This window comes from Dromiciops gliroides, chromosome 6 (assembly GCF_019393635.1).
Source record: "Dromiciops gliroides isolate mDroGli1 chromosome 6, mDroGli1.pri, whole genome shotgun sequence".
Lineage (NCBI taxonomy): Eukaryota > Metazoa > Chordata > Mammalia > Microbiotheria > Microbiotheriidae > Dromiciops > Dromiciops gliroides.
The window spans coordinates 230439194-230465529 of NC_057866.1; the positions used below are offsets into that span (position 1 = coordinate 230439194).

Below are 26336 nucleotides of genomic sequence, written 5' to 3' on the forward strand. Positions count from 1 at the left end.
CTTAAACAGGGAGGAAGAAACCATGTCCAAGCTAGCACTCTAGCCATGATGCCACCTCGCTGCCCTGTTTTTTCAAACATATTTTGACATTAATGCTAAGTGGGAAAATAATCACCTCTACAACTGTTTTCTAGCTGAGTTATTGGTTTTTAAAAAATTGTTTAGTATTATACATACCGTCTGAAAAAAACCCGGGTTGCTCAATTCTCTTTTAAACCTTGCTTCTACCACATCAAGTGACCTTGCCACCATAGACTAAGTTCATCAATTAAGTAATAAGAGCCATATACTTACCTAGGAAAGCAACATAAAGAAAAAAGAAATGGCAAAAATTTTCTCCATAGTGATGAAATCATAGATTTACTTTACAAAGCACACTCCCCTTTCAAATTAAAATGCATATTAGCACTTCATAAATTTATAAAAGCCGTGGCCTCAAATGCCTACAAAGTAATGCCCAAAGCTTAGGAAACAAGCAAGTGGAACTAGAAACTCAAAGGTATCAAAGATTTAGTGGGATGAAACTCATGACTGAAAAATGGCTCAGGATGAGAATACTTTATTAAGAAAAAAGATAAGTAAGGATAACTGTACTTTAAGGGAAAAAATATAGGAAGTAGAAGGAGGTACTGGAAAGTATTTTTAGTAAAGAACAATGGAGGAACAACAAGTTATTTTATCATCTGGGGTACACTATAGACCACATACTGCATGAAAACTGATTTTTTAGTACAACATACAACCATCTAAATTATTAACTCTGAATTTTCTATTTGTCCAAGCCCACATGTAGAAGAAAAATTCTCTGAACAAGAGTTAACTAAAAATATAAGAACTCAAAAAAACTCTCTCTTTATTCTAATACTACATTAAAAAAAAAAGTCTTAGTTGCTTATATAGAAATCAATACCTCTGAAATTACCTCCATAAATCACTGTGATGTGTTTTTCAAAGAGGCTCCTGTTTCTTCATTTTGGCTAAGTTGCAATGATATTTTAGGTTACTCTTTAAAAGGTTTAACTGAGACATTATCACCAACAGTACCACTTTGCTTAGACAAAGGGAAAGCTCATTAAAAAAGAACTGGAAAGAATACCTTTTGCCAGCACCATCATCTTTCCTCTAACAATCAAGTTTTCTTGGCTAAGTAAAACTCCTCAGATCATAAAATGTGCTGGCTGTTTACCAGACTTTTCTCCCCCTTTATTCCCTAACAAATTATGAAAAAAATTATGATAACTAATTTTAATCTCTAATCTTTGACATCATTTGAAAGTTGACTAACAAAAACATCAATCTTAAAATAAATCACCTGAATGATTTGAAAATAATTTGATAATGCAAAGCAGCAGCACAAGCTATTCTCATTTCTTTCCTCAAAAATAATTAATTAATAATTGCATTCAATGATTATTCTGCTAGACATTTTGTAAGATATTCAAAAAACTCTAATTTGTCTTCCACTAAAGCTTTTCTTAAGCCTAACAGAAAAATTTAATGTTTATAAAATTCAAAACAATCACTTCTAATAAAGAATAGGAATATGTGTCAGAGCAACCCACAAAGTTGACTATTCCAATATTTCTAAGAATCTTGAATAATTTTTTTTGGTTTTTATACATACAGCAGATAATTTTTAGCAAATATACAGTATTGTATGCTTTAGAAGTATGCCAAGAAGCTACAATCTAAACTCTTCCAAATGCCATCACCTCCAAGGAATAAGCTGACAGTTCTTAAAAATCACGAAACAAGACTCAGTAGTAAGAAGGCAATATTCAGTTCAGTAAGCAGAAAGCTGTATTATTAGCTCTAAGGTCCTTTCCCCTAACATTCTTTGGAAATAGGAAGTCAGAAATAGAAGTTCATCAAATTTTGTACAAAACTGTTTTATCATAAGCACTTAGTAGACAAACCAACACTCTACAAACAGAACTGATTTAACTTTCCAACTGTTTTGGAACTTTACGAAAATAGGGTAGACTTTGGTGCAAAACAGCAAACTCCAATCTCTACCTCCCCCCAAAAATAAAGAGAAGAAAAGGTTTTACACAAAAACACTAGTAAAAATGCAAAGTAGTTTTGTATTTTGATTTTAGAAGAAAAAAGCTAACACAAACAGATTTCCTTCCCTTTACTTGTCCACAAAGGCTGCTTTGCAAAAATTATCATCACTGAGGAAAAAAAAGAAGCCATAGTTAAGTGTAAGCACTCTGTGTATTTAGCTTCCTAGCTTAAATATTGGGAATTTAAACTTCATCTGGAAATAAATGCTGTAAACAGGAATGAATAGAGGATATTATTGCTAGACAGCCAGGTGGTACAAGAGATAGAATGCTACCCTTAGAATCAAGAAGATCTGAATTTTAAAAACTGCCTCATATACTTAGGAGCAGTGTGGTCCTGGAACTCAGTTTCATCAACTGAACCAGGTATAGTAATAGCACTTATCTTACAAAACTGTTGTAAGGGTCAAATGAGATGAATATTTGTAAAAGGTGTGGCAAACCTGAAAGTACTATATAAATACTATCTATTATCTCTAATACAGTTTCAGTTTATAAAAATGATAGGGTAGAAAGTCACAGAATGATGCCTAGAGAGCAGGGAGAGAAGATGGCAGAGGAAAGGCAGTAAGCTCTCAGAACTCACAACATGATCACTCCAAAAAACCCTCCAAATAATGCCACAGGACAATTCCTGGAGCAGCAGACTTCACAAAAGAACAGGCTGAGATCATTTCCCAGCCAAAGATGGCTTAGAAGATCTGCAGGTGGGGGCTGCTGTGCTAGGGCAGGAGTGGAGCCCAATCCTGCAGTTGTGTTGACACAGATCCAGTCCCAGGCAGCCGGAGCCAGAGAAAGAGACAACTGGAGCCTCTGAATCAGCTGCAGCGCCGGTGTTGTCAGGAACTAAGCTCACAGTCTGGTAAGACGGCTAAGCAGTTGGCAGGGGGGAGATTACAGGGGTCTCTGCTGGTGCTGAGGTGGAACTTGGGTGTTTCACCCCTGCTGGGAACCAGGAAGTAGGCTTGAGTAGCAGTGGCCCAGGTGAGGGAAGGGTACAGGCTCTTGGGAGGTAACAACAATACCACACAAAGTTTTGCTTCCTGCTTGGCCTGGGGTTATCTACTCACACACCAGAGAACAGGCCAGGTGAGTGAAGAACCTGCAGCTCCTTAAATTGTACCACCTTGGACCTCCTGAACCTTGGTTCAGTGTAGCCTGGAAACAGTGCCCCACTTTAAGAAGGAGTTAAAAGTCAAGTAAAAGGCAAGATGAGCAGACAGAGAAAGGTGCAAACCATAGAAAGTCTCTTTAGTGACAAGGAAGATTGAGGTGCACCCTCAGAAGAAGATAGCAATGTCAGGGTTCCTATATCCAAAGCTTCCAAGAAAAATATGAATTGGTCTCAGGCCATAGAGGCACTAAAAAAGGACTTTGAAGATAAAGTAAGAGAGGTAGAGGAAAAAATGGAAATGAGAGTGATGCAGGAAAGTCATGAAAAAAAGTCAACAGCTTGAAAAGCCAAATTGGCCAAATGGAAAAGGAGGTACAAAAGCTCTCTGTAGAGAACAGGGAGACAGTGTGATTTGAAAATGATAGCTGGTTTCTATTTTATCTTGGGTGATTGCCTTTATCTCCTGTTTGGTCAACTATTCATCCCTTAGTAAAATAAAATGTATAATCTATTTTTTCTAAAAAATTTTATGGTATGACCTTTAATATTCAAATTACATATCCATACCACTTATCCAAATCACAAATCACAAACCACTTATTGTATATGGTCTAACACGTTGGACTTGACCTAATTTTTGTAATATTGCTTTCCAGTGTTCCCAGAAATTCAAGTGGAAAGTTCTATCCTGGATTTACTGAGCACAAAATTATGATGCATAATATACCAAATTTTTGTCTTACTAATCCTAGGCACACCTCTTCCAACTGGGTGCATTGAACAAACAACAAAACACAATACACAAATCATCTCCACAAGGCAGGAAGGAAGGAGGGGGGGCGGGGAGGGAGGGAAAGAAGGAAGGAAGGAAAAAGAAAGGAGGGAAGAAAGGAAGAGAAAGAAAGGAAAATGAGAAAACAACTATGCTACAACCTTACTTTTGTATTTTACTTTTGAGTACCGAACCAGCAATGCTGATAGCTCATTATCAACAACAGCCTAATATATAATGCAGTGATAATCCTGTATGTTCGTAGGTAATGTAAGACCAAATAAAATTGCCTTCAAAACTCATTTTAGAAGTTACTGGCAAAGGCAAAATGGAAAAAAGGAAATTTTTGGTAAGGCATAAAACTCATAAAAGAAACACATGGTATACAGCATATTTATTCATGTTGGAAGAAAACTTATTATAGGGAAATACTTTTGCAACAAGTCATATGAAGAACAATTATTAAATACCTGAAATTCTGCAGATTTAGGATTCCATCGTAATTAAATCCTAGTTAAATGAAATATAAAATACAAGAGTAAGAGATGTGAAATGGTTAGGGATGGGACCATGTAGTCAGTAATAGCTGGACTCAGGTTGCAATTTTCCTATATACTGGCTGTATGACCCTTGGAAGTCATTTACCCTCAGTGCTGCTTCATGCAACTAAATCAGGAAGTTACATGTTAGCTGCTGATCGGTATTGGTAAAGGGAGTTTCCTTACTAAGAGAGCCTGAAATTCTGGGTCTGGAACTTTTGAGATGAGTCAGTTCCTTCAGAGGTAGATCAGTGGGTAGTCTTATTTTAAATAAAAAGATGCATCTAAGAAAGGGGGTCAGGAATGTACAGTAGGAAAAACATTTTAAAATGATCTTAAGGGGGCAGCTAGGTGGCACAGTGGATAGAGTACCGGCCCTGGATTCAGAAGGACCTTAGTTCAAATCTAGTCTCAGACACTTAACACTTACTAGCTGTGTGACCCTGGGCAAGTCACTTAACCCCAACTGCCTCACCAAAAAAAAAAAAAAAAGATCTTAAGCCAGGAGTAGCTAATAGGCAAAGGTGAGTGTACCTTCATTATTAAAGAAATAAGAAGACTTAAGTCAACCATGAGCATTTATTATAAGTACCATGTGCCCGCCACTGTGCTAAGCTGAGCAGTCTAAGGAGAGGAACTGGGCAAGGCTTCTTGTAGAATGTGATATTTTAGCTGAGATCTGAAGGAAGTCAGGGAAGCCTGGAGATAGAATTGAAGAGGGAATTCAGAGATTTCAGAGATGGAGTATCTTGTGTTAGGGAGAGCAAGGAGGCTTACATCACAGGAGGGAAGCTTACTCCCTTATATCTCACTATAACATTGGAAAGGTAGAAGAAAAGGGCGAGGTTATAAAGGGCTCTAAAAGCCAAATAAGATTTTGTATTTGACCTAGAAGATAATAGGAAGCCATTGGAATTCATTTAATGAAGGGGAGGAGAGGCAGAAAGGGGAGGTGATGTGACCTGATCAGACTTAATTAAAAGAATCACCCTTTCTCCTTCAACCAGACTCTATTTTCAGACCCCCTTTTCCTACTATACATTTTTCTATTTTTTTATGCCCTTTGCTTCTAATCAAGTTCCTTTTGGAGGCAGGAAGTTTATATAGGAAGTAGGAGACGTAGATTTTAATTAGATAAATCTCTGACAGGCTTTAGGATAATCACTGGCTGCTGTATGGAAGATGGATTGAGGACTATTGATGAAGGAGACCTTAATTCAAGTGGCAACTGAATAAAAAGAAGTAAACAGGAGATGGTATAGAGGTAGAAATGGCATGATTTGGCCACCACATGATTGAATCTGGGAGGTCAGAGAGGGTTATGAGTCTAATCTCTCAGATTCTCAGTTTCTCATCTCTGAGAGTTGTAATGAGTTAATACCCACAAAAGTGTTTACCTATATGAAAAAGAAATATATCTTATGGGGATACATGGCAGAATGTCTAAACGTCTATAAACATAACCTTTGTTCTAAATAATGAACCATATTTTAGGATAGCCATATGTAGGGACAGCCCTCTTCTGTAGCTGTTGTGAGCTCAAAGACAAATGAAGGTAATAAAATACCCTGGAAACCATCAAGCACTCTATAGAACTGAAAATTAAACATGGCTCACGAACAATCACAAAGAACTCAGATTATAGTGTACTTTATAGTCTGCAAACTGCTTTCTTTGTGACACCTGTGTAAAGTAGGTAGTAGAAGTATTATTATCTCCATTTCTAGCAAACAGAATCAAAGGATAATTAACTTGCCTATGATTACAAAACCAGTGCATGCCAGAACGAAGTCTTATGACTAATTTGCTGAGTGCTCTTTTTACCAACCACATCATACTGAAAATGTTTCTTGGCATAGTAATTTCCATTTATTTATCAAGTTCTAACTGTAGTTTAGTATATGGGGGTGAGAATCTTAAAAGTCAAATGAATTCAACAAATACTAAATGTGAACTAAACGCAAGGCACTAGACAGAGACAGATAAACGGCTAAGGAAGCAAAATGAGAAAGGAGATGGTGAGAGACAATTATTGTCCATAAGGATTCATATGACATGAATAGATCTCCCCTCCCCAAATAATTGAGAAAAAAAAGTAATTGGCAAACCAATATTGCTCATATTGGATTTTCTTTCATATCTTATGATACTACTAATGATTATGGTCAATAATTATATAGGTGAGGGAGGAATTTGGACAAAACTGTTACATAGAAGTCTGAAATATCACCTATATATTTCTTAATTTGGTGACCACATTAGCTCCCAATTATTTAAAATGAGATGGCCCATAAACATTTCAAACTTAACATGTCCAAAATAGAACCCATAGTTCCCCAGAAAACTCACCATTCTTCCAAACTTCTCTATTTCTGCCAACGGCGCTACCATTCTTTTAGTCTTCCATGTTCACAATAGCTCAGAATTATTCTGTACTTATCACTCTCTCTGACCTCGCAGATTCAATCATGTGGTGGCCAAATCATGCCATTTCTACCTCTATCCCATCTCTCCTATGTTTCTTTCTGTTTATTCAGTCACTATTTAGTTAAGGTTTCCATCACTGGTTTCCTACTCTACCAATAGTTTCCAATCCATCCTCCATATAGCAGTGATCATCCTAGTGATATCCTAAAGCCTAAGGCTGACCATGTCACTTCCCCGCTCAATAAATTCTAGTGGCCTCCCTATTGCCTCGAGGATCAAATATAACCTTCTGTTTTGTTCTTTAAGCCTTTCACAATGTGACCCTAACCAACCTTCCAACTTCAGTATATATTACTTCCCTCCACATACTCCATAGTTCCCTCAAACTGTCCTTGCTATTCCCCAAGCCTGGAATGTGCTACTTTCTCACCTTTGTATCACAGAATCTGTGTCTATGTTTCAGATTCAGATCAAGCACCACCCTAGCTGCTGGGTCTTACCTCACTAAACATTTATTTTGTATTTATTTTATACAAATGTATCTCAAAAGAATTGCAAAAGAAGAGAAGAGAAAGACCTCAGAGGTGATCTAGTCCAAACTCCTCATTCTACAGATGAGGAAATGAGAACAAGATATATAACTCGTGCCATTTACTGGTACTTGTGCTATTTACTGGTAGTAAATAGAAGGAAAAAGATTTGAACCCCAATCCTCTGACAACAAAGACAGCCTTTTCCTATTTTCTTAAAATTTATTTTTATTTCGAACTTACCCAAAAAGGGCATTTCCATGTACACAGTAGAAGAGAAAAAAGAGGACTATTCATAATACTGCAGCTCCCTATTATATAGTTTTATCAATAACAAACAGATGCTTAACACATATTAAGTACTTAACTAAGTACCTATTAAGAACTTAACTAAGTATCAGCAGTGTACTAGGTATGCAAAGAAAGATGAAAACCCCACCTCTGCTTGCCAGAAACTAACATTCTAATGGGGGGAGAAGGGGAGATGACCTGTGAACTATGCACATGCAAGACATGGAGTGAAAATGAGGTCACCTCGGAGCAAAGAGGAATACAGGTGAACGACTGACTGGGAAAAGACCTGTTGCAGAAGGTAAGATTTGTGCTGAGGCTATTAATCATTCTAGTCGTGATGGACAGCCAGTGAAAAGCACAGAGAAAAGTTATTCAAGTGCAACCTGTAGCTGTTCTGCATAGTGACAAATCTTTCTGGCCTTCCTTGATTGCCTCCATGAAATGCTTGTCCTTTTTTTTTGTTTTTTGCTATCCCACTGCTGGCTCCACATCTTCTTACCCATCTCCTCATTATAAAAATAAATAAATGAAATAAAAATAATTCTCTGAACAAATATACATTGTGAAGGAAGACTAATTGCCACATTGGCTGTATCTGAAAATAATGTCTTGTTCTGCACCCAAGTCCATGTTCTCTTTGTCAAAGGTGGGTAGCTTGCTGAATTTTAAGTCTTCTAGAATTGTAGTTTGTCAATGCATTAATCAGAATTCTGAAGTTTTTCAAAATTGTTTTTCTTTACGACGTTATTATGAACTTATTCTCATTCCGTTCATTCTGAATTTATTCAGAACTTTAGAGATTTCTCTGAAATTGTTCATCTTATGGCACAGTAACATTCTATTTACATTCATACACTACAATTTGCTTAGACATTCCTCAATAGATGGCATCCCCTTAGCTTTTAAAAACAGAGTTGTTATAAATATATAAAATAAATAAAATAGGTCCTTATCCTCTTTTATTTCTTTGGGCCTATCAATCTAGTATTAGTATTACTGGGTCAAAAGGATGGACATTTTAGGGAAGTAGGGGGCACATTGCATCCTGAATGGCTAGACCAAATCATAGCTCCACCAAGAGTGCCTTTTACTCTACAATCATCTTTGCCAATTTTGATAAGCGTGGGGTGAAACTTCAGTTGTCTGAATGTGCATTTTTAATCATTAGCTATTTTGGAGCATTTTTTTTCATGATTATCTGATGACTAAGATTTCTTCCTTTCAAAACTGCCTATTCCTATCTACTGACCATATAGTATATCAGACAAACTTGCTGCAAAAAAAAAAAAAATTAGGTCATGTTTTCCTTCTAATTATAACTGCATAGGTGGTGCAAAAATGTTTTAATTTCATATGATCAAAACTGTCCACTTTATCTTCTTCTATGATTCTCTTTATCCCTTTTTTAGTCATGAACTTTTACCCACTAATCAAAAAAAAACCCTTTCTTGCTCCTCTAATTTGTTTATGTCATCTTTTATGTTAATGTCATGTGTCCATTTAGAACTTATCTAATTAGCACTTTTTCTACCCCCCACCTTTGCATTTTTCTGCTTTTCCCAAAAGAAAGTTCCTTGAGAGCAGGGACTCATTTTTTTTGTTGTTGTTCTTTGCACATTCAGCACCTGGCACACTTGTTGATTGATGTTGTTTATTCTCATTGAGACTTGACAAGAGGGCTGGGAAAATAGAGTGTGACAATAGAATAGAAAATAAGATATGGTATAAAAGCAAATGTAACTTAAGCACTAAATGAATTAAATCATATTCTCCCTTGGAGAATGGTATTTGGTAATTTGACTAATAAACACGTGGGAATAACACTAAATTAAAAAAGCATTTTGGAGCCATTAATTTGCTTTAATACTCTGAATGAGCTCAGAAAAACGAAGGGAATATCCTCTTTACATTTTCAACATACTTTATTCCTTATCCTGCATCCAGTACCTTCCACATACCTGGTAATATTCTTACTGCTCTTTGGATCTCACTGATATTTCATCCAACAATGTAACTCTCAGACCATTCACATCTGTCAACTGTGTGTGATTCCTGTCCATGTTCTCTTGTCAGTCTGGCACAGGCCTGCCTATGTTCCTCACAAGAGAACAATGATACCAATGGAGCACCTGGTCTGCTCCCCCTAGCGCTTGTCACATTACTAACCTTTATTTTGTACCATGTTTCCTTGACAGCATTCCTTACACCACCTCTCCAGTATAATTCTTTACTTCTAAATGTGTTTCAGCCTCACCACCCCCATTGGATGTTTCTCCATTTTTTCTGGATGATGCTCTCATGGTCTATTTGTAGTGTCTAAGACTTTAAAAGAAATGCAACCTCTAATTTTGATGTCTGGTTATTTTCAAAAGATTTCCAACCAAACATACACACATGAATAATACACATACAAATTTTTGTATACACACACCCATATGGTGAACTCTATTAGTTATTATTCATCCAACTGACAAAAGGAATTCTTAATCCATTTGGTTTTTCCTGTGTGGACAAAAAGGCCAATTCTTTTAAACAATTATTTTCTCATGTAGGCTGTTTTGCAATATTTACTAGCTTGGTACAATCATCAAGATGTCATTAGAAAACACAAACATCTAGAGGACACCTCCCCGTCTATAAGAGATCTCTTAACTGCTAAAAATAAGTATGAATGAATGAAAAAAAAAATTATTAAGCACTGTGCTAAGGGCTGGAGATAGAAAGAGAAAGTCAGAGACAATTCATGTACTCAAGGAGCCCACATTCCAATGGAGGAGATATTATATTTGAGGTTTTAGGTACAAGTCAGATGGAAAGATTCCATAGAGAATAGCAAAGCAGATGATATGCGTCTTCTTAAAACATCATTTCCACTGATTAAAAACAACCAACCATGCCCATTTCTGTTGTTGAAGCATTTGAGGGTGCCAAGGATTTTAGTGGTAAGAACTTTCTTTTCTAGGTCTTCTATAGTTGTGTGTGCAGAGGGGGTCAGGGCTGTAGGACCTGCTAAGGCAGTTGTTAGGCTGTAAGTCCATATGGGTTGATTCTGGAGATGATGACTGAGTGGGACTGAGAGAGAAGCAGGGTGCTCCGTGGCAGATTGTTATCCCTAGAGCTCTTGGGCTTACAGTCCTAGGCTGGTTGGAGAGATCCTTTTATCTTTTCTCAGTCTGAACTTTTCGACACTGTGGACCCCCCCCCCCCCAATCTTCCCCAAATACCCATCTCTCCTACTCTCTTTTTTGTTTGACTATTTCTCCTTAGTCTCCTTTGCTGGATCATACTCCATATTCCATCTCCATCTCCATCTCGCCCAACTCTTCCACTATGTTATGGGAGTACATATCTCAGAGGCTCTACTCTGAGGCCTCTATATTCCCTCTCGGCAATCTTATTAGTTCCCATGGATTCAAATCCCCAAATCCACATATATGGCCTCCTATTTCCTAGGTTCCAGTCCTGCATCACCAACTGTCTGCTAGACACTGCCTGCCCTTTAGGCATCTCAAACACAACATGTGTAAAATATGTTATTACTGTTTTCCATAAACACTTCCCTCTTTCTAACCTCCCAGTTTCTGTTAAGGGTATCTCTCCTGAACAACTGCTATAACCCCTTGACAACTATAAAAAAGATAAGACATATGCTCTATTATATAAATAAGTGAGAATTCACTGTGAACACAAGTATTAGTCTTCTTTTCTTTCCTCTTCTTTTTACACTTCATAACCAAAGGATGTTCTCCACTCACAAGATACTTTCATCTTTCAGCTCCAGGTATTCCCATTGGATGTTTTCTTGGTAATTTTCTTCTCCAGCTCATTTTACAGAGTTGGAAACTAAGGCAAACAGTTAAGTAACTTGCCCAGGGTCACACAGTTAGTAAGTGTCTGAGGCTGGATTTGAACTCAGGTCTTGCTGACTCCAGGCCTGGCATTCCACTGCACCACCTAGCAGCCCCAACTGACTTTTACCCAGATCCAAAAACTTTTAAAAAGACAAATTCAACTTCCCCAATGTCTTCTAAACACAAATGTGACCCCATTACTGATTATTTACTACAATAAAAAAATGATATTTGGAGTGTTGATTTCCAGTCCTTTTTCTCTCCCCCCTCCAAGACCAACATGGGGCTGAAGCACAATTTAAGTATTCTTTTTCTTCGTCTAATTTTACTGGCAGTTTGTCACCTTGGAGACAGGAAGACTTGGGTTCAACTTTTCTCAGATTGACTCCAGGGAAGTCACTTAACCTTTGGGTAACTTTCTAAGACTTTTACCTGCTCAGCAATTATCTAAGACTTTAAGCTGCAGAGAAGGTACAGACCCTTTTATTCCTCTGGAAGTTCCCTATAGAATGAAATCATATATCCAGTCTCCATGCTAATTTTACTAGCACAGAATATATATTAGATACCAATTTTTAGACACAAGATTTTAATTTTGACTCCTTTTCCCCACTCAACTGCACCCCCCCAAATCCTCCTCACTTTCAAACTCTTTTCTTCTCATTCCCTTCCAAAAGCTTGCTGCTTGTAACCAATTCACTGCCACAAAACAGGACATAATTGTGCTGAAGTTCCTACATTGTTTCCCCTGAGCACTAACTAGGTTGAGAATTTCTGCTCTAAGAAACGTCATTTTAGGTTTCAAAAAAAGTTAACAGCAAAAGTCATAGGGGCATAAAAATTAATAATATTTTGGGTAGTAATGGCAGCAAACAGAGCAGCACAGGGTAGCTTCAAAAGTCATAGATTAGTATTACAAGTGGCAACTGTATATGTCGGAAAACTACAAACTCCTACATTTTGAAATGCCATCTTCAGTAGGAGGCTGAAAGTCACTTTTAATATAAATCCATACCTTTACTATTTCTTTCATTCCATAAGTTCAAACAGATCAGCATAAAGTCATATGGCCTTGCAATACTTTGTACAAGACAAGGAAAATGAGTATATCACAGATATTTCCTATCAGACCAAAGGAAAGTTGGGGCAAACCTAGCAGGGCCACTTGTTGCCTGAAAATCAAGAAGCATTAAGTCTCATACTATGTGCCAAGCATTATGCAAACTGCCAGATACAAAGCAGGGGGCGGGGGACTAATAAAAACTTTTAAAAACACCACTTCGCAACACCCGAATGTAACATACCTTCCCTCCCCCACCATCGCCCCTAAACGGACCTCTTACCCAATTCAATAAAAATGAACAACTCTGACAACCTTAAGAAATGATGAAAACGACTATCACAAGAGAAACTTGGGAAACAGATGTAGAGAGTGAGCAGAACCAGAACAATGTATACATTAATAACTACATCGTAAACACAACTGTGAAAGACTCAAGAACTCGGATAATTCGATGACCAAGGATAATGACATGATGAACCACGCTACGTCAAGTCCAGACAAGAGAGGTGGACTCTTCAGACCTGGCGAATGTGGGAATTAGTTTTGCTAAAACGTGCGCACTTGGTACAAAGGTTTTCTTTTTTTACTTCTCAATGGGGGGGGGTTTGAAGGGGGGGGGAGAGGGGAAAAGGCTTGTTAATCGAAAACAATTTAAAAGACAAGCGTTTAGTAAGCATCCTCTTCTTCAAAAGCTCCTCTTCGCCGCCCCCACTGAACTGGCAACTAGCCGCGAGCGAGACGCCCCCGGCAGCCTGCTCTCTACTTGGACTTGTACAACGGACGGAGGCCGCGACTCCTAAACTTCTTTCGGCCCGAGACCCTAGGACCTCCCAGCGGGCTCCTAGCCCGCGGGGTCCTCAAAAGACCCTGAGCCGGGTTCGCTTGGACCTTCGCGCCCCGGGGGAAGGCACGCGACCTCCCTTAGTATCCCCGGCAAGTCCTCAGGTTTCTACTCACATGAACCAGGCAAGGCCGAGTATCCGCAGCCGCCGGTCCTAGAACCGAGCGAGGGAGCGGACGACGCGACGGACGTAGAGAAAAGACCCCAAACGGGTCTGTCTAAGTCAAGCGCCTGCCTCCCCCCCCCCCCCCCCCCCCCCCCCCCGAATTTAGAAGTGACACTTCCTTTGACCTTCTCTCTGTCTCTGTGCGTGTCCCTAGTCCCAGCTCCCGGAGGACCTTTCCAAAGCTCCACACAACCGCACCTCCTCGCAGTTTTGGCTTCCCACCACACAGGCTCTGGGATAGACAGCACGAGGTGAGGTCTTTCAGTGAGAGTGAGTCGTGCGGCCGGTGACGTCAGAGGAAAAGGAACGTCGTGAGGGCTGGCACGGCTGAGCTGTCAGAAGCTAGGAGGGAGGGAAAGCGGGTGAGCACTCGGGCACGCGCTCGCGCTCGCGCTCCCGGCCGGGTTCGGAATCTGGCACGTGGGCCCGGCGCAGCTGGGGGCGCGCTTTGCGCCGGACTTGGACTTGAAGCCCAGAGGCCCGCGCCAGCGACCCCGGAGCAGCTGCGTCCCCCCCCCCCCCCCCAGCCTGCTCGCCCACCTGCCTGCAGCCCTTGACCCCGCGGCAGGTACTCCGAGCTTCTCCCTTTCTTTGCGTCTCGCTCCTGTGTCACCCAGGTGGGAGAGGTCAGGGGTCAAGGGCAGGCCCTCCCCCAGCCTTCCAGGATGAGAACACTCCCCACCCCACTACTTCCCCAGCCTGAGCCATTGTTGGGATCCCGGCTGCTCAGCCGGAACAGACCCCAAAAGCCACTTAATCTAGCCCCCCTCATCTTACAGGTGAGGAAACTGAGGCCCAAAGAGATTAAGTAATTGATCCAAGGCCGCCCGGGTAGAATTGGAACCCAGTTCCACCACTTACAGAGCCCTTTCCATTGTATTAATCTCTTCAGCTACAGAGCACTTCTGCAGAACTCACTGAAACAGAACGACCCCCGACAACCCTTAAAGGAGCCCTTTGTCAAGGAGCATTTCCTCTGTTACAATTTGAGGTTGTGAAGAAAGGCTTCCTTTCTGTTCAGCCCTCCTCTGGTTTGGCAGAAAGTGGAGGAATGCTGTTTTCAGTGAGATCTGCCGAGGGGGTGACTTTACAGGGCTTGGTACTATTTAGAGGAGTATGGATGGTGTCGAGACAGATTTTTAGAAAAAGGCCTAGTAAAATGAATTAAATGCAAGTTTCTAGGCTTATTTTAATTGGAGAAAGCTCAATCAACAAGCATTTATTAAGGATAACTATGTGTCAGGTACTATGGTCGGCACTGGAGAATGAAAAGAAAAAAAGTAAAACATCTGCCTTCAAGGAGCTTGCATTCTGCTATTTACAACATGCTGACACATGACAGTAAATACTGGATCATACAAAAAGAGTATGGGGTAGGGAAGAGGACAGGAGAGATGGAGGAAGGGAAGGAGAGGGGGAGGGATAGAGACAGAAGGAGGAGGACAGAGACAGAGATAGGGATGGAAGGAGAGAGAAAGAAACACGGATAGAGGGAAGGAGAAAAAGAAAAGTAAGAGGAGAGAAAGAAGGGGAGGGAGGGAGAGATAGGGATAGAAGAAAGAAAGAGAAGCATTCCAGGCATGGAGGGTGCAAAGGCAGGAAGTAGGAGATCTTCTAAGAGAAACAGTGAATAGGTCAGTTTCTCTAGATTGTACAATGTAAGAATAGTATGTAGTTAGTATGTAATGGTCTAGAGAGCCAGAGTATGAAACTGAGCAAAGTCCTTTACATTTTATCCTGGAGGCAATGAGGAGCCATGGAAGTTTCTTGAGCAGGGTGAAGTGACTTGGTTATTTGATTTGAGCTTTTAGAATATCAAATTGGCAGCTGTGGAGGATGCATTGGAAAGGGTTAAATCTGGAGTCAGGGGGCCAACTAGTAAACTATTACAGTAGTCTAGATCAGGGCTTCTTAAACTTTTTCCACTTTCAACCCCTTTTTGCCAGAGAAATTTTTACATGACCTTGCGTATATAGGTATATAAAATAGGAATCCATAATCATTTACTGTTGCCAAATTTTTGCACCCCCGCCCCCCCATTCAGTTACATGACCTCATATAGCTAGGGGGGTGACCTACAGTTTAAGAAGCTTTTGTCTAGGGGCAGCTAGGTGGCACAGTGGATAGAGCACCGGCCCTGGATTCAGGAGGACCTGAGTTCAAATCTGGCCTCAGACACTTAACACTTACTAGCTGTGTGACCCTGGGCAAGTCACTTAACCCCAATTGCCTCATCCAAAAAAAAGAAAAAAAGAAGCTTTGGTCTAGAAAAGAATTGATGAGAGCTTGAAGGAGAACCAGTGTGATGTGTGAGTAGAGAAGGAGTTAGATGTCAGGGATGTTGATGAGGTGAAATCAGTGCTATCTGGTCTGTTGCATGTCTCCATGGTCACCTTTCAGCTTAATGTTCTTTCTGACACATTCATAATCTCTTCTATCTCCTTTTTAAAACATCTTTCTTGCACTTGTGCTTCATTCTTGTTGGCATCCATCCACATCCACATCTTTATGACTACTTATTTTTTGAAGGTCTATAACTATTCTGGGATCCTATGCAAAATTGTCAAGTTTTTCTGCTTGGAAAGTAATTTGACCACCAGACCCACTTGACCATAAAATTTTGGCTTTATATTTTGTTTTTAAAAGAGGGCTAAAGGCAAAGGGCAATGCTTAACCTAAAAGCATGAATTTTTTACCTGATGAATTTCAGACTCAAGCACCTAGATGGGAGAGGGATATTTAGGGACAGGTACCTGTCACCATTATTTCTCAAGTCAGATCATGTAGAGGATCTTATACTTCATTTTCATTAAAGGCTGTGTGTTTTCCTGGCTAGAACTATCCATGATTGCATATGAGATTATAGATTTGTGGTATTCAAGCATTTTTAATGGAAGCGGGGTTTAGTGGTTAGAATGCTATATTTGGAATTGAGAAAATCTGGGTTTCTATCCCACCTGAGATATTTATTAGCCATGTGACACCCTAGGCAAGTCACTTAACCTTCTCTGTGCCTCAGTTCCCTCACCTTTAAAATAAAGGAGCTGGGCTCAGTGGTCCTTCCAGCTCTAATTTTTTTTTTTTTTTTTTTAGTGAGGCAATTGGGGTTAAGTGACTTGCCCAGGGTCACACAGCTAGTAAGTGTTAAGTGTCTGAGGCCGGATCTGAACTCAGGTACTCCTGACTCCAGGGCCGGTGCTCTATCCACTGTGCCACCTAGCTGCCCCTCCAGCTCTAAATTTAATAACCAAATCACTCATTTTACATTATTTTGTTCAATTACATATTGTATTATTTAATTCACTAATTTTCCCAATGTCAAATAGCTAGTTAAATAGCACAGCCAGAATTTGAACCAAGACTCAAAACCTACCACTTCTTTCATTATACTAAGAAATCTCTCATAGCTGATTTAATGGCACCCATTCTCTCCTTCTAGTGGTCATCTTTACCTTTCTACTTATTTTCTCATATACTTTGACCAGCTGAGAGAACAAAGAGACCAGCTCAAAAGCGTCACTTTGGGGAAAGGAAACACGGATCTGGGGTATTTCATGAAGTGAGAAGTAATATGCGCTTGAAAGCTAGTTGGATGTTAGTAAGGAGGCAAAAAAGAACTCAGAAATGCCCCTAAAAGTATAATGCCTAGGGAAATTAATTGGTGTTGACAGGGGCTAATGTTCTTTAACTAAATGTGATACTGAGAGAGAGGCTTACATTTTGAATTCATTTAATTGTTCATCATAATCTTTATCTAATAAACATTTATTAAATACTTACTATGTGCAAGCCTCTATGGGGGCATAAGACATTGGTCTCTGTTCTCTTATATGCAAACTTCTATTCTCTGTGAAGGGGTTTATGAATGGATAGGGAGTCCCTCCCATTGCAGCCACTCATCTCATTTTCATGTTTCCTCTACCCAGTTAGGCCGATTAAATTCCTATTTAATACAGTTTAGGTGGCATTTTTTCTTTTTCTTTTTCTTTTTTTTTTTTTTTTTGGTGGGGCAATGAGGATTAAGTGACTTGCCCAGGGTCACACAGCTAATAAGTGTCAAGTGTCTGAGGTCAGATTTGAACTCAGGTCCTACTGAATCCAGGGCTGGTGCTTTATGCACTGCGCCACCTAGCTGCCCCCTTAATACAGTTTAAATATTTCACAAAATTGGGGACAGCTTCACTTTTTTCATACTTCTATATGGCTCCTTTCTCTTTATTTTGTCAAAAGACCTAAAGATGAAATTATTAGAAGAGCAATTAGTATCTGATTAACAATGCTTTCTTCATTAAATGAGAGGTTGGAGAATTAATCTAAGTCACTAAAGTTAATGTACTTTTTGTTTCCCCTGTTAGAATGTAGGCTTTGGGGAGTAGGAATTGTTTCAGTCTTTGTACTTGTGAGTATTTCAAATCAAGTCTTGGAAACATACTAGCCATGTCTTTGGGCAAGTCAACTCTCAGTTCTCTTAAGCAGTTTTCTAAGTTGCACAGAGGATGCTGACTTATATTGGTATAGGGTAATTCTTCCTGGAGATCCCTATACCCATAGAGGTCTTGAAACTATGACCTGAGGGCCAAATTTGACCCTCCTGACTGCCCTATGCCAATGAAATCACAGTTCTTCCCTATCTTTGTACTCAAGGTATCAGGGGCTATACTAAGGCTATGAGTATATAGAGTCCAAACAGTTCCTCCCCTGGGGAGCTGACATTCTAGTAGGGGGATACAATGCTTATGCAAGCAAATAAGCACAGGTGTATTCAAAGAAACAAAATAATTTCAAGCATGAGGGTAAAAATTGCTTGGGGGATAGGGAAGGCCTGGAAGGAAGGATATGGTACCAGGGTTGAACTTTGAAAGGATTCTGCTGTGGTGGAGATATGGAAAAAGTATCTCCCAAACATTCACTTATGCAAAGACTTGGGGAGAGGAGATGAAATATTGTATATGGACAATAGTGAATTGGACAGTACTAATAGGAAATGATAATAGCTTGCAATTTTTTATCATTTACAAAAGGCATTCTCCATAATGATATTGTATATAACTTGCCATTTTATGGATGAGAAAATTGACTCAAAAAAGGGGAAGTAACTTGCTCCTTGTTACACAGCTAATAATTGGCAGAGTTAGGACTAAAATCTACATCTAAATGCAGATCCTTGTTGTTATGGGAAGTTAAAAATTACCTTTTATTTTTTATTATTCAGGGCTCAGGGCCATTCTTCCTGCATCTTTTGGTTAAGGGAAAGACTGTCTTTTGTTAATATTAATCTAAAACCCTATCCCTTGAGATGTGAAACTTTACCTGGGGCTTTAAACATTCCTTAGATAAAATGCCAGAGGAAGATTCCCTAACTCCTTGGTAACATGTAAATCCTTTCTTCTTTTTGGCCTATTTATGAATCACCTAAATATAGTTTAATCTGTAACCTGACTTAGTTTACCTATAGAGTTAGTTTGACTTGGGGAATATAGGAGATTATGGTTCTGTTTAACTTTGTTCAACTTTCATGACACTAAAGGAAATCTGCTATTATGAATCTGCCTTTTCCTTAACTTTTGTGTCCTAAGAGGAATGTACAAGATTACAATAGGTAAAATAATTATTTATCTGCCTTGGTGATGTTAAAATCTTAATGATTATTTAGGTTAATTGTTTCTCTGAGGCCTGAACCTCTGCTTGAGCATAATAATCAAAATTTGGTTTTTACCTCTATGATTTTTATATTGTAGTAAATATATTTTGGCAGCAGTTAACTACCACATGAACTCAGAGAGGAGATATTTCTTCCAATAACAATGTTCTTTCCTTCTCGTCTTTTTACATTTTTCAGGACCCAATTATATACTTATTCTGACTTCTCAAACTGACTTTTCTATTAAAGTACTGTTCATGAATTTCCTTATTGTGTTGCACCCAAAACTTGTACTTTTGGTCATTTGCTGTTTACATAAAATGGAATAGTGGGAAAATGGAGGTGTAACATTCCTTAAAGTTTGGAGATTGTCTTTAAAATTTAAAGTTAAAGCATGTACCTCATCATTTATGTTTGGTAGAGAAAGGATCAGAGAATTTTTGACTGGAATTATGGATGTCATATTTTCTTTTATTCTTGCGTGGTGTCCTGTTCTGTATTTTGTTTCTATATTCCATTGTGCCTTTTTTTCCTCTTAACTAAATGTAATATGTAATAAGTATATGTGCCCTCTGCCTGGACTTATCCTTATGACCAGCATAATAATATTACATCTTTGTCTCCTAATTCCCATGGTACTGAATTTCAAGCTTTCTAAAAGCCATCCTATCCCCATTGCCCAATTTCATCCCCTTCCATTTCAACTGTACCCTTCCAATGTCTCCCTCCATTTTCCTCCACCCCTTCTGTTGTGACCTAGGACATACTTCAGTTTAACAAACAACCCTTTATTCTAGACATCTTGTCCTGCTCCTGTCATTTTCTGGGACTCAAGCATTGGCCATGAAGTTGGGAGGACCTGAGTTCAAATTTCACCTCAGACACTTACTAGCTGTGTGACCCTGGGCAAGTCACTTAATCCTATTTGCCTTAAATATCCTGGGCCATACAGATGGCTCTGGAGGAGAGTGTGAGGTTGGTGACTTTCTATAGCTCTCTCTCTCACTTAAATCCAATTCACTGCAAGTCATGACATTACTTTGATATCATGGTCCTCTTCGAGAATGAAGGACAAACAACAACAACAACAATCCTTCCTTCCTCCCTTTCTCCTCTCTCTTTCTATCTTCCTCCCTCTCTGTCTCTCTCTATCCTTCTCTCTTTGTCTCTTTCTCCCTCTGTCTCTCCCTCCCTCTCTGTCTCCCTTCTTCCCTCCCTCTTTTCCTAATCTCTCTCTTTAGAGTCAGTCATGCTTCTTCAGCATTCCAAACTCAATATCTCATAGGCATCTCTAACTCACTATAACTCATTATCTTTCCCCCCAAGACCCACTCTTCTTCCCAGTTTTTCTATTTATGTTAAGGGCATCACTGTGTTTATGGTTACCCAGGTTCACAACTTTAATGTTATTCTTTACTCCTTACTCTCCCCCCTCTTGTATCCAGTGCCAAATCTTGTATCTACTTCTGCAAGATGTTTCATATCTCTTCATTTGTCTCTACTCACACACTTACCTCTCTAGGTCAGGCTCTCACCACCTCTTGTTTTGACAATTGGAATAGCCTCTTAATTGGACTTCCTACCTTATGTTTCTCACCATTCCAATCCATCCTCTAGACAGGTGCCAATGTGATTTTCTTAAAGTGAAGGGCTGACCATGTCACCTCCCTCCTAAATAAATTTCATGGCTCCCAATTACCTTTAGAATTAAATATAAACTCTTCCAGTTGGGTTTTAAAGCTCTTAACAGTCTGGCCCCAACCTACTTTTCCAAAGCTGCTAAATGTTACTCTCTGTCCCACATTTGGCAGTCCATCCAGCCTATCTTTCTTATTGTTCCTTAGACATGATGTTCAATCTCCATTCTCTAGGCCTTTGCATTGACCCTCTTCTATGCCTGGAGTACTCTCCCTTCTCACCTCTACCTCTTTGAGTACCTTGTTTTGTTTGCTTGTTTATTTTCCCCCCAGAAACTAAGCTCAAATTCTACTTCCTACATGAAGGTTTTCCTGACCACCTCTTTCCCACTGCTAGCATCGTCCTCATTGCCTTGAATTTATTTCATATATATTTTGTGTATTATATATGTGTGTGTATGTTGTCTCCAATAGATTGTAAGCTCCATGAGGACAGGGGTTGTTTTATTTTTGTCCTTATATCCACAGCCCATAGCGCAGGACCCAGCACTTAGTAAGTGCTTCTTGATTGACTAATGTTATCATATGTAAAAAGTAAATGTGTATTGTGTATGTTTATACTTCTGTTTAGATATTCTAAGTATAGTTGGCCTCCAGACTCCATGATGTCTTTATAGATATATTTTTGGTTTTTTATACATCTTAGTGATTTTTTATATATACCCATTTGATTTTCCAGAATGAGGAGAGGAAAAATACTGCTTCTCTTGTTGGCCTAAAAAATGATGATTGCCTTGCATACTTCCCCAATATAAATTATCAGGATTGGTGAATTCCTTGGAGCCTGAGCAAGTACCCTGTAACAAGTGATGTTACTTGCTGAGCACCTTTTCTACTAGTGAGACTATAAAAGGGATAGGTGACAGTCCTGACCTTCTGGCTAAGAAAGATAGTTGTATGTCCAAAACAGAACTCCTTGTTTTACTCCCTCTTCCAAACTTCCCTATTACTGTCCTGGGCACCACCATCTTCCCAGTCCCTCAACCTTTCAACCTAGGTGTCATCCTGGACTCCTTATTGTCTCTCACCCCTACATCCCATCTGTTGCTAAGTGATGTTGATTCTACCTTTGCAGCATCCTTCAAATATGCCCCCTTCTCTCCTCTGACTCATCCACCACTCTAGTACAGACTCTCATAAATTCATGCCCAGATTATGGCAATAGCCTGTAGATGGGTCTGTCTGCCTGCCTCAAGTCTCTCCAGTCCACCCTCCATTCAGCTGTCAAAGTTATCCTACAAAAACAGATCTAACCAGGTCTACTACCCCTTACTCAAAAAACTTGATTAGTTCTATATCACCTCCAAGATCAAATGTAAAATTATCTATTTGGTGCCCTTCCTAATCTGATGCCTTCCTACATTTCCATTCTTCTTCCATGATGAAGGTAATCCTTCCTTCCTCTTTCAGTGGCACAGGCCTCCTTGCCTTTTCAAACACAACACTCTTATCTCTTGGCTCTGAGCATTTTCTCTGGAGTATTCTCTCACCTCATCTCTACTTAACTGGTTTCCTGGCTTCCTTCAAGTCCTAGCTAAAATCCCACTTTTTACAGCAAACCTTCCCAATTTTTCTTAATTCTAGTACCTTCCCTCTGTTGATTATTTTCAGTTTATGCTGTATACAGATTATTGTGAGCTCCTCAAGGTTTGGGATTGTTTCCTGCCTTTCTTTATATCTTTCTATCCCTACCTAAGACTTAGTGCAGTGTGTTGATTAACTGTAGTATGCTTATTGACTGACTGATGAGTTATGTAAGCCTACTAGGTACCCCTAAAACAGTCTTCCTGGAGCAGACTTGAGGGTGGGAAGTTTTGTGATTGATGGCACTTGAAAACCTATGTAAATTTCCTCAGCTGTTTCCATTAAGTAATTCATATCTTGTGGGTGTGCCGCATAACTCCTTTTCTCCAAGCCTGAAATAACCTGGACTCCTGCTTAACTCTGCTATCTTATCCCAAGATTTATAGTTAGAATCAATCTGTCAAGAGTCATTTATTTATTATGTGCCTAGGAACTTAGAGATCATCTAGGCCAATATCATTTTATGGATATAGAAACTGAAGCTTTTATTGAGGTTAATTGGCTTACACGAGGTGACATAAATAGTAATTATCAGAGTTAGGATTCAAGCCCAGGCCCTCTGACTCCAAATCAAGTGCTTTCCACTCTTCCCCTCCCACATCGTGCACACTCCTTCACTTAGGATATTCATTCATTCATTCATTCACTCACTCGTCCATCACTTAGGACATTCTTCATCTATTTATTCATTTTAAAAAGTATTCCTTTTACTAGTGTAATAGGAGTATAATTTATGTAAGATATACATCCACCTATTTTTGCAAATAATTAAATTAATCAAGAAATGAATGTTCTGGAAGAAAGGGAGAAAATAATTTCCTCTTAAAATGAAGAATGAACATTTTGGAAGTTTTCTTGTAAAAAATGAGCTTTCTCGTAAAAAGTGACAACAAATGAAAACTGCTCCATGACCCTTAAAGCACTGTATGAATGCTAGCTGTTATTATTACTGGTGTAACAAGACCCGTTTTGAATAGTCACATGCCTGGAAAATCCAAAACATTATTGTGATTTTAAACATAGCCTAATCCGTTCTAGCTAGTGCACATTATTTCCCTTGATATTCTTGACTTTTTGTTTTTCCAGATGAATTTTTTTATTATTATTTTTTATAGATCTATAAAATAATTTTTAGGTAGTCTGATTGGTATGGCACTGAATAAGTAAGTTAATTTAGGTAGAATTGTCATTTTTTAAATATTACCTCAGCCAATCCATGAGCAATTGATATCTTTACAATTATTTAGATCTGATTTGATTTGTGTGAAGAGTGTTTGGTAGTTGTGTTCATAGGGTTCCTGGGTTTGTCTTGGCAAGTAGACTCCCAAATATTTTATATCGCCTACTGTTACTTTAAATGGAATTTCTCTTTCTATCTCTTGCTGCTGGACTTTGTTGGTCATGTATAGAAATACTGATGATTTATGTGGATTTATTTTATATCCTGCTACTTTGCTAAAGTTGTTAATTGTTTCAAGTAATTTTTGAGTTGATTCTCTAGGATTCTTTAAGCATACCATCATATCATCTGCAAAGAGTGATAGTTTTGTTTCCTCCTTGCCTATTCTAATTCCTTTAATTCCTTTTTTTCTTTGATTGCTAAAGCTAACATTTCTAGTACAATATTAAATGATAGAGGTGATAATGGACATCCCTGTTTCATTCCTGATCTTACTGGGAAGGTCTCAAACTTATCTCCATTACATATAATGCTTGCTGATGATTTTAGGTAGATACTGCTTATTATTTTAAGGAAAGCTCCCCCTATTCCTAAGCTCTCTAGCGTTTTTATTAGGAATGGGTGCTGTATTTTGTCAAAAGCTTTCTCTGCATCTATTGAGATAATCATATGATTTTGATTAGTTTTCTTATTGATGTGGTTGATTATGTTAATAGTTTTCCTAATGTTGAACCAGCCCTGCATTCCTGGTATAAATCTCACCTGATCATAGTGTATTATCCTGGTGATCACTTGCTGTAATCTCCTTGCTAATATCTTATTTAAGATTTTAGCATCAATATTCATTAGGGAAATTAGTCTATAATTTTCTTTGTTTTTGCTCTGCCTGGTTTTGGTATCACTACTCTATTTGTCTTAAAACGAATTTGGTAGAACGCCTTCTTTACCTATTTTTCCAAATAATTTGTATAATATTAGAATTAATTGTTCTTTAAATGTTTGGTAGAATTCACCTGTAAACCCATCTAGCCCTGTGGATTTTTTCTGAGGGAGTTCATTAATGTTCTTTTTCTAATATGGGCTTATTTAAGGATTTTATTTCCTCGTCAGTTAACCTGGGCAGTTTGTATTTTTGTAAATATTTATCCATTTCATTCAGATTGTCAAATTTATTGGCATATAGTTGGGCAAAATAGTTCCTAATTATTGCTTTAATTTCTACTTCATTGGTGGTAAAATCACCCCTTTCATTTTGGATACTGGTAATTTGGTTTTCTTCTTTCTTTTTTTAAAATCAAATTAACCAATGGTTTATTTTATTGGTTTTTTTTCCCTAAAACTAGCTCTTACTTTTATTGATTCATTCTATAGTTTTCTTGCTTTCAGTTTAATTAATTTCTCCTTTAATTTTCAGAATTTCTAATTTAGTATTTAATTGGGGATTTCTAATTTGTTCTTTTTCTAGCTTTTTAAGTTGGATGCCCAATTCATTGATCTTCTCTTTCTTTTTTTTATTCCATGTAAGCATTTAGAGATATAAAATTTCCCCTAAGCACTGCTTTGGCCGCATCCCATAGTTTTTGATATGTTGTCTCATTATTGTCATTCTCTTGGATAAAGTTATTGATTGTTTCTATGATTTGTTGTTTGACCCACTCATTCTTTAGAATGAAATTATTTAGTTTCCAGTTGATTTTCAGTCTACCTTTCCATGGCTCTTTATTACATGTAATTTTTATTACATCATGATCTGAGGATGCATTTACTATTTCTGCCTTTCTACATTTGACTATGAGGTTTTTGTGCCCTAATACATGGTCTGTTTTTGAAAATGTGCCATGTACTGCTGAGAAAAAGGTATATTCCTTTCTATCCCCATTCAGTTTTCTCCAGATATCTATCATGTTTAACTTTTCTAGTATTCTATTCACCTCTTTCACTTCTTTCTTATTTATTTTGTGGCTAGATTTATCTAATTCTGAGAGTGGAAGATTCAGATCCTATACTAGTATACTAGTATAGTATTACTGTCTATTTCCTCTTGTAACTCATTCAACTTCTCCTCTAATAATTTGGATGCTATACCACTTGGCGCATACATGTTTAATATTGATATTACTTCATTATCTATAGTACCTTTTAGCAAGATGTAGTTTCCTTCCTTATCTCTTTTAATTAGATCTTTTTTTGCCTTTGCTTTGTCTGAGATAAGGATTGCTACCCCTGCTCTTTTTACTTTAACTGAAGCATAATATATTCTGCTCCAACCTTTTACCTTTACTATATGTGTATCTCTCTGCTTGAAATGTGTTTCTTGTAAAACAGCATATTGTAGGATTCTGGTTTTTAACCCACTCTGATATTCACTTCTGTTTTATGGCAGAGTTCATCCAATTCACATTCATGCTTATTACTACTGTCTATTGCCCTCCATTCTATTTACCCCCTTTGTACGTCCCCCCCTCTTCTTTCACCCTATTCCTCCATACCAACGTTTTGCTTCTTACCCCTGCCTCCCCCAATCTGCCCTCCCTTTTTATCACCCCCTCCCTTTTCTCTCTTTTCTCCCTT

At 38.5% G+C, this 26336-nt stretch overlaps 2 protein-coding genes across 4 annotated transcripts in view; one reads left to right on the forward strand and one right to left on the reverse strand.

The window, feature by feature from the left end:
• AIMP1 (aminoacyl tRNA synthetase complex interacting multifunctional protein 1) overlaps positions 1 to 13744 on the reverse strand; it is a 57050-nt gene extending 43306 nt beyond the window's left edge. The window contains exon 1 of one of the 2 annotated variants that reach the window (XM_043973441.1): positions 4423 to 4444. Coding sequence is in view for 1 of the 2 variants with exons in the window: in XM_043973440.1 (XP_043829375.1) it covers positions 13614 to 13615 (2 nt within the window). In the remaining variant the exon portion in view is untranslated. Of the gene's footprint in view, positions 1 to 4422; positions 4445 to 13613 lie in introns of those variants that run through there. The other variant, XM_043973440.1, reaches the window with a different exon arrangement.
• A 188-nt stretch (positions 13745 to 13932) lies between these two features.
• The window catches only part of TBCK (TBC1 domain containing kinase), a 285598-nt gene continuing 273194 nt past the window's right edge, over positions 13933 to 26336 (forward strand). Inside the window, exon 1 of one of the 2 annotated variants that reach the window (XM_043971552.1) lies at positions 13933 to 14025. The gene's annotated coding sequence lies outside the window, so the exon portion shown is untranslated. Of the gene's footprint in view, positions 14232 to 26336 lie in introns of both variants that reach the window. The other variant, XM_043971551.1, reaches the window with a different exon arrangement.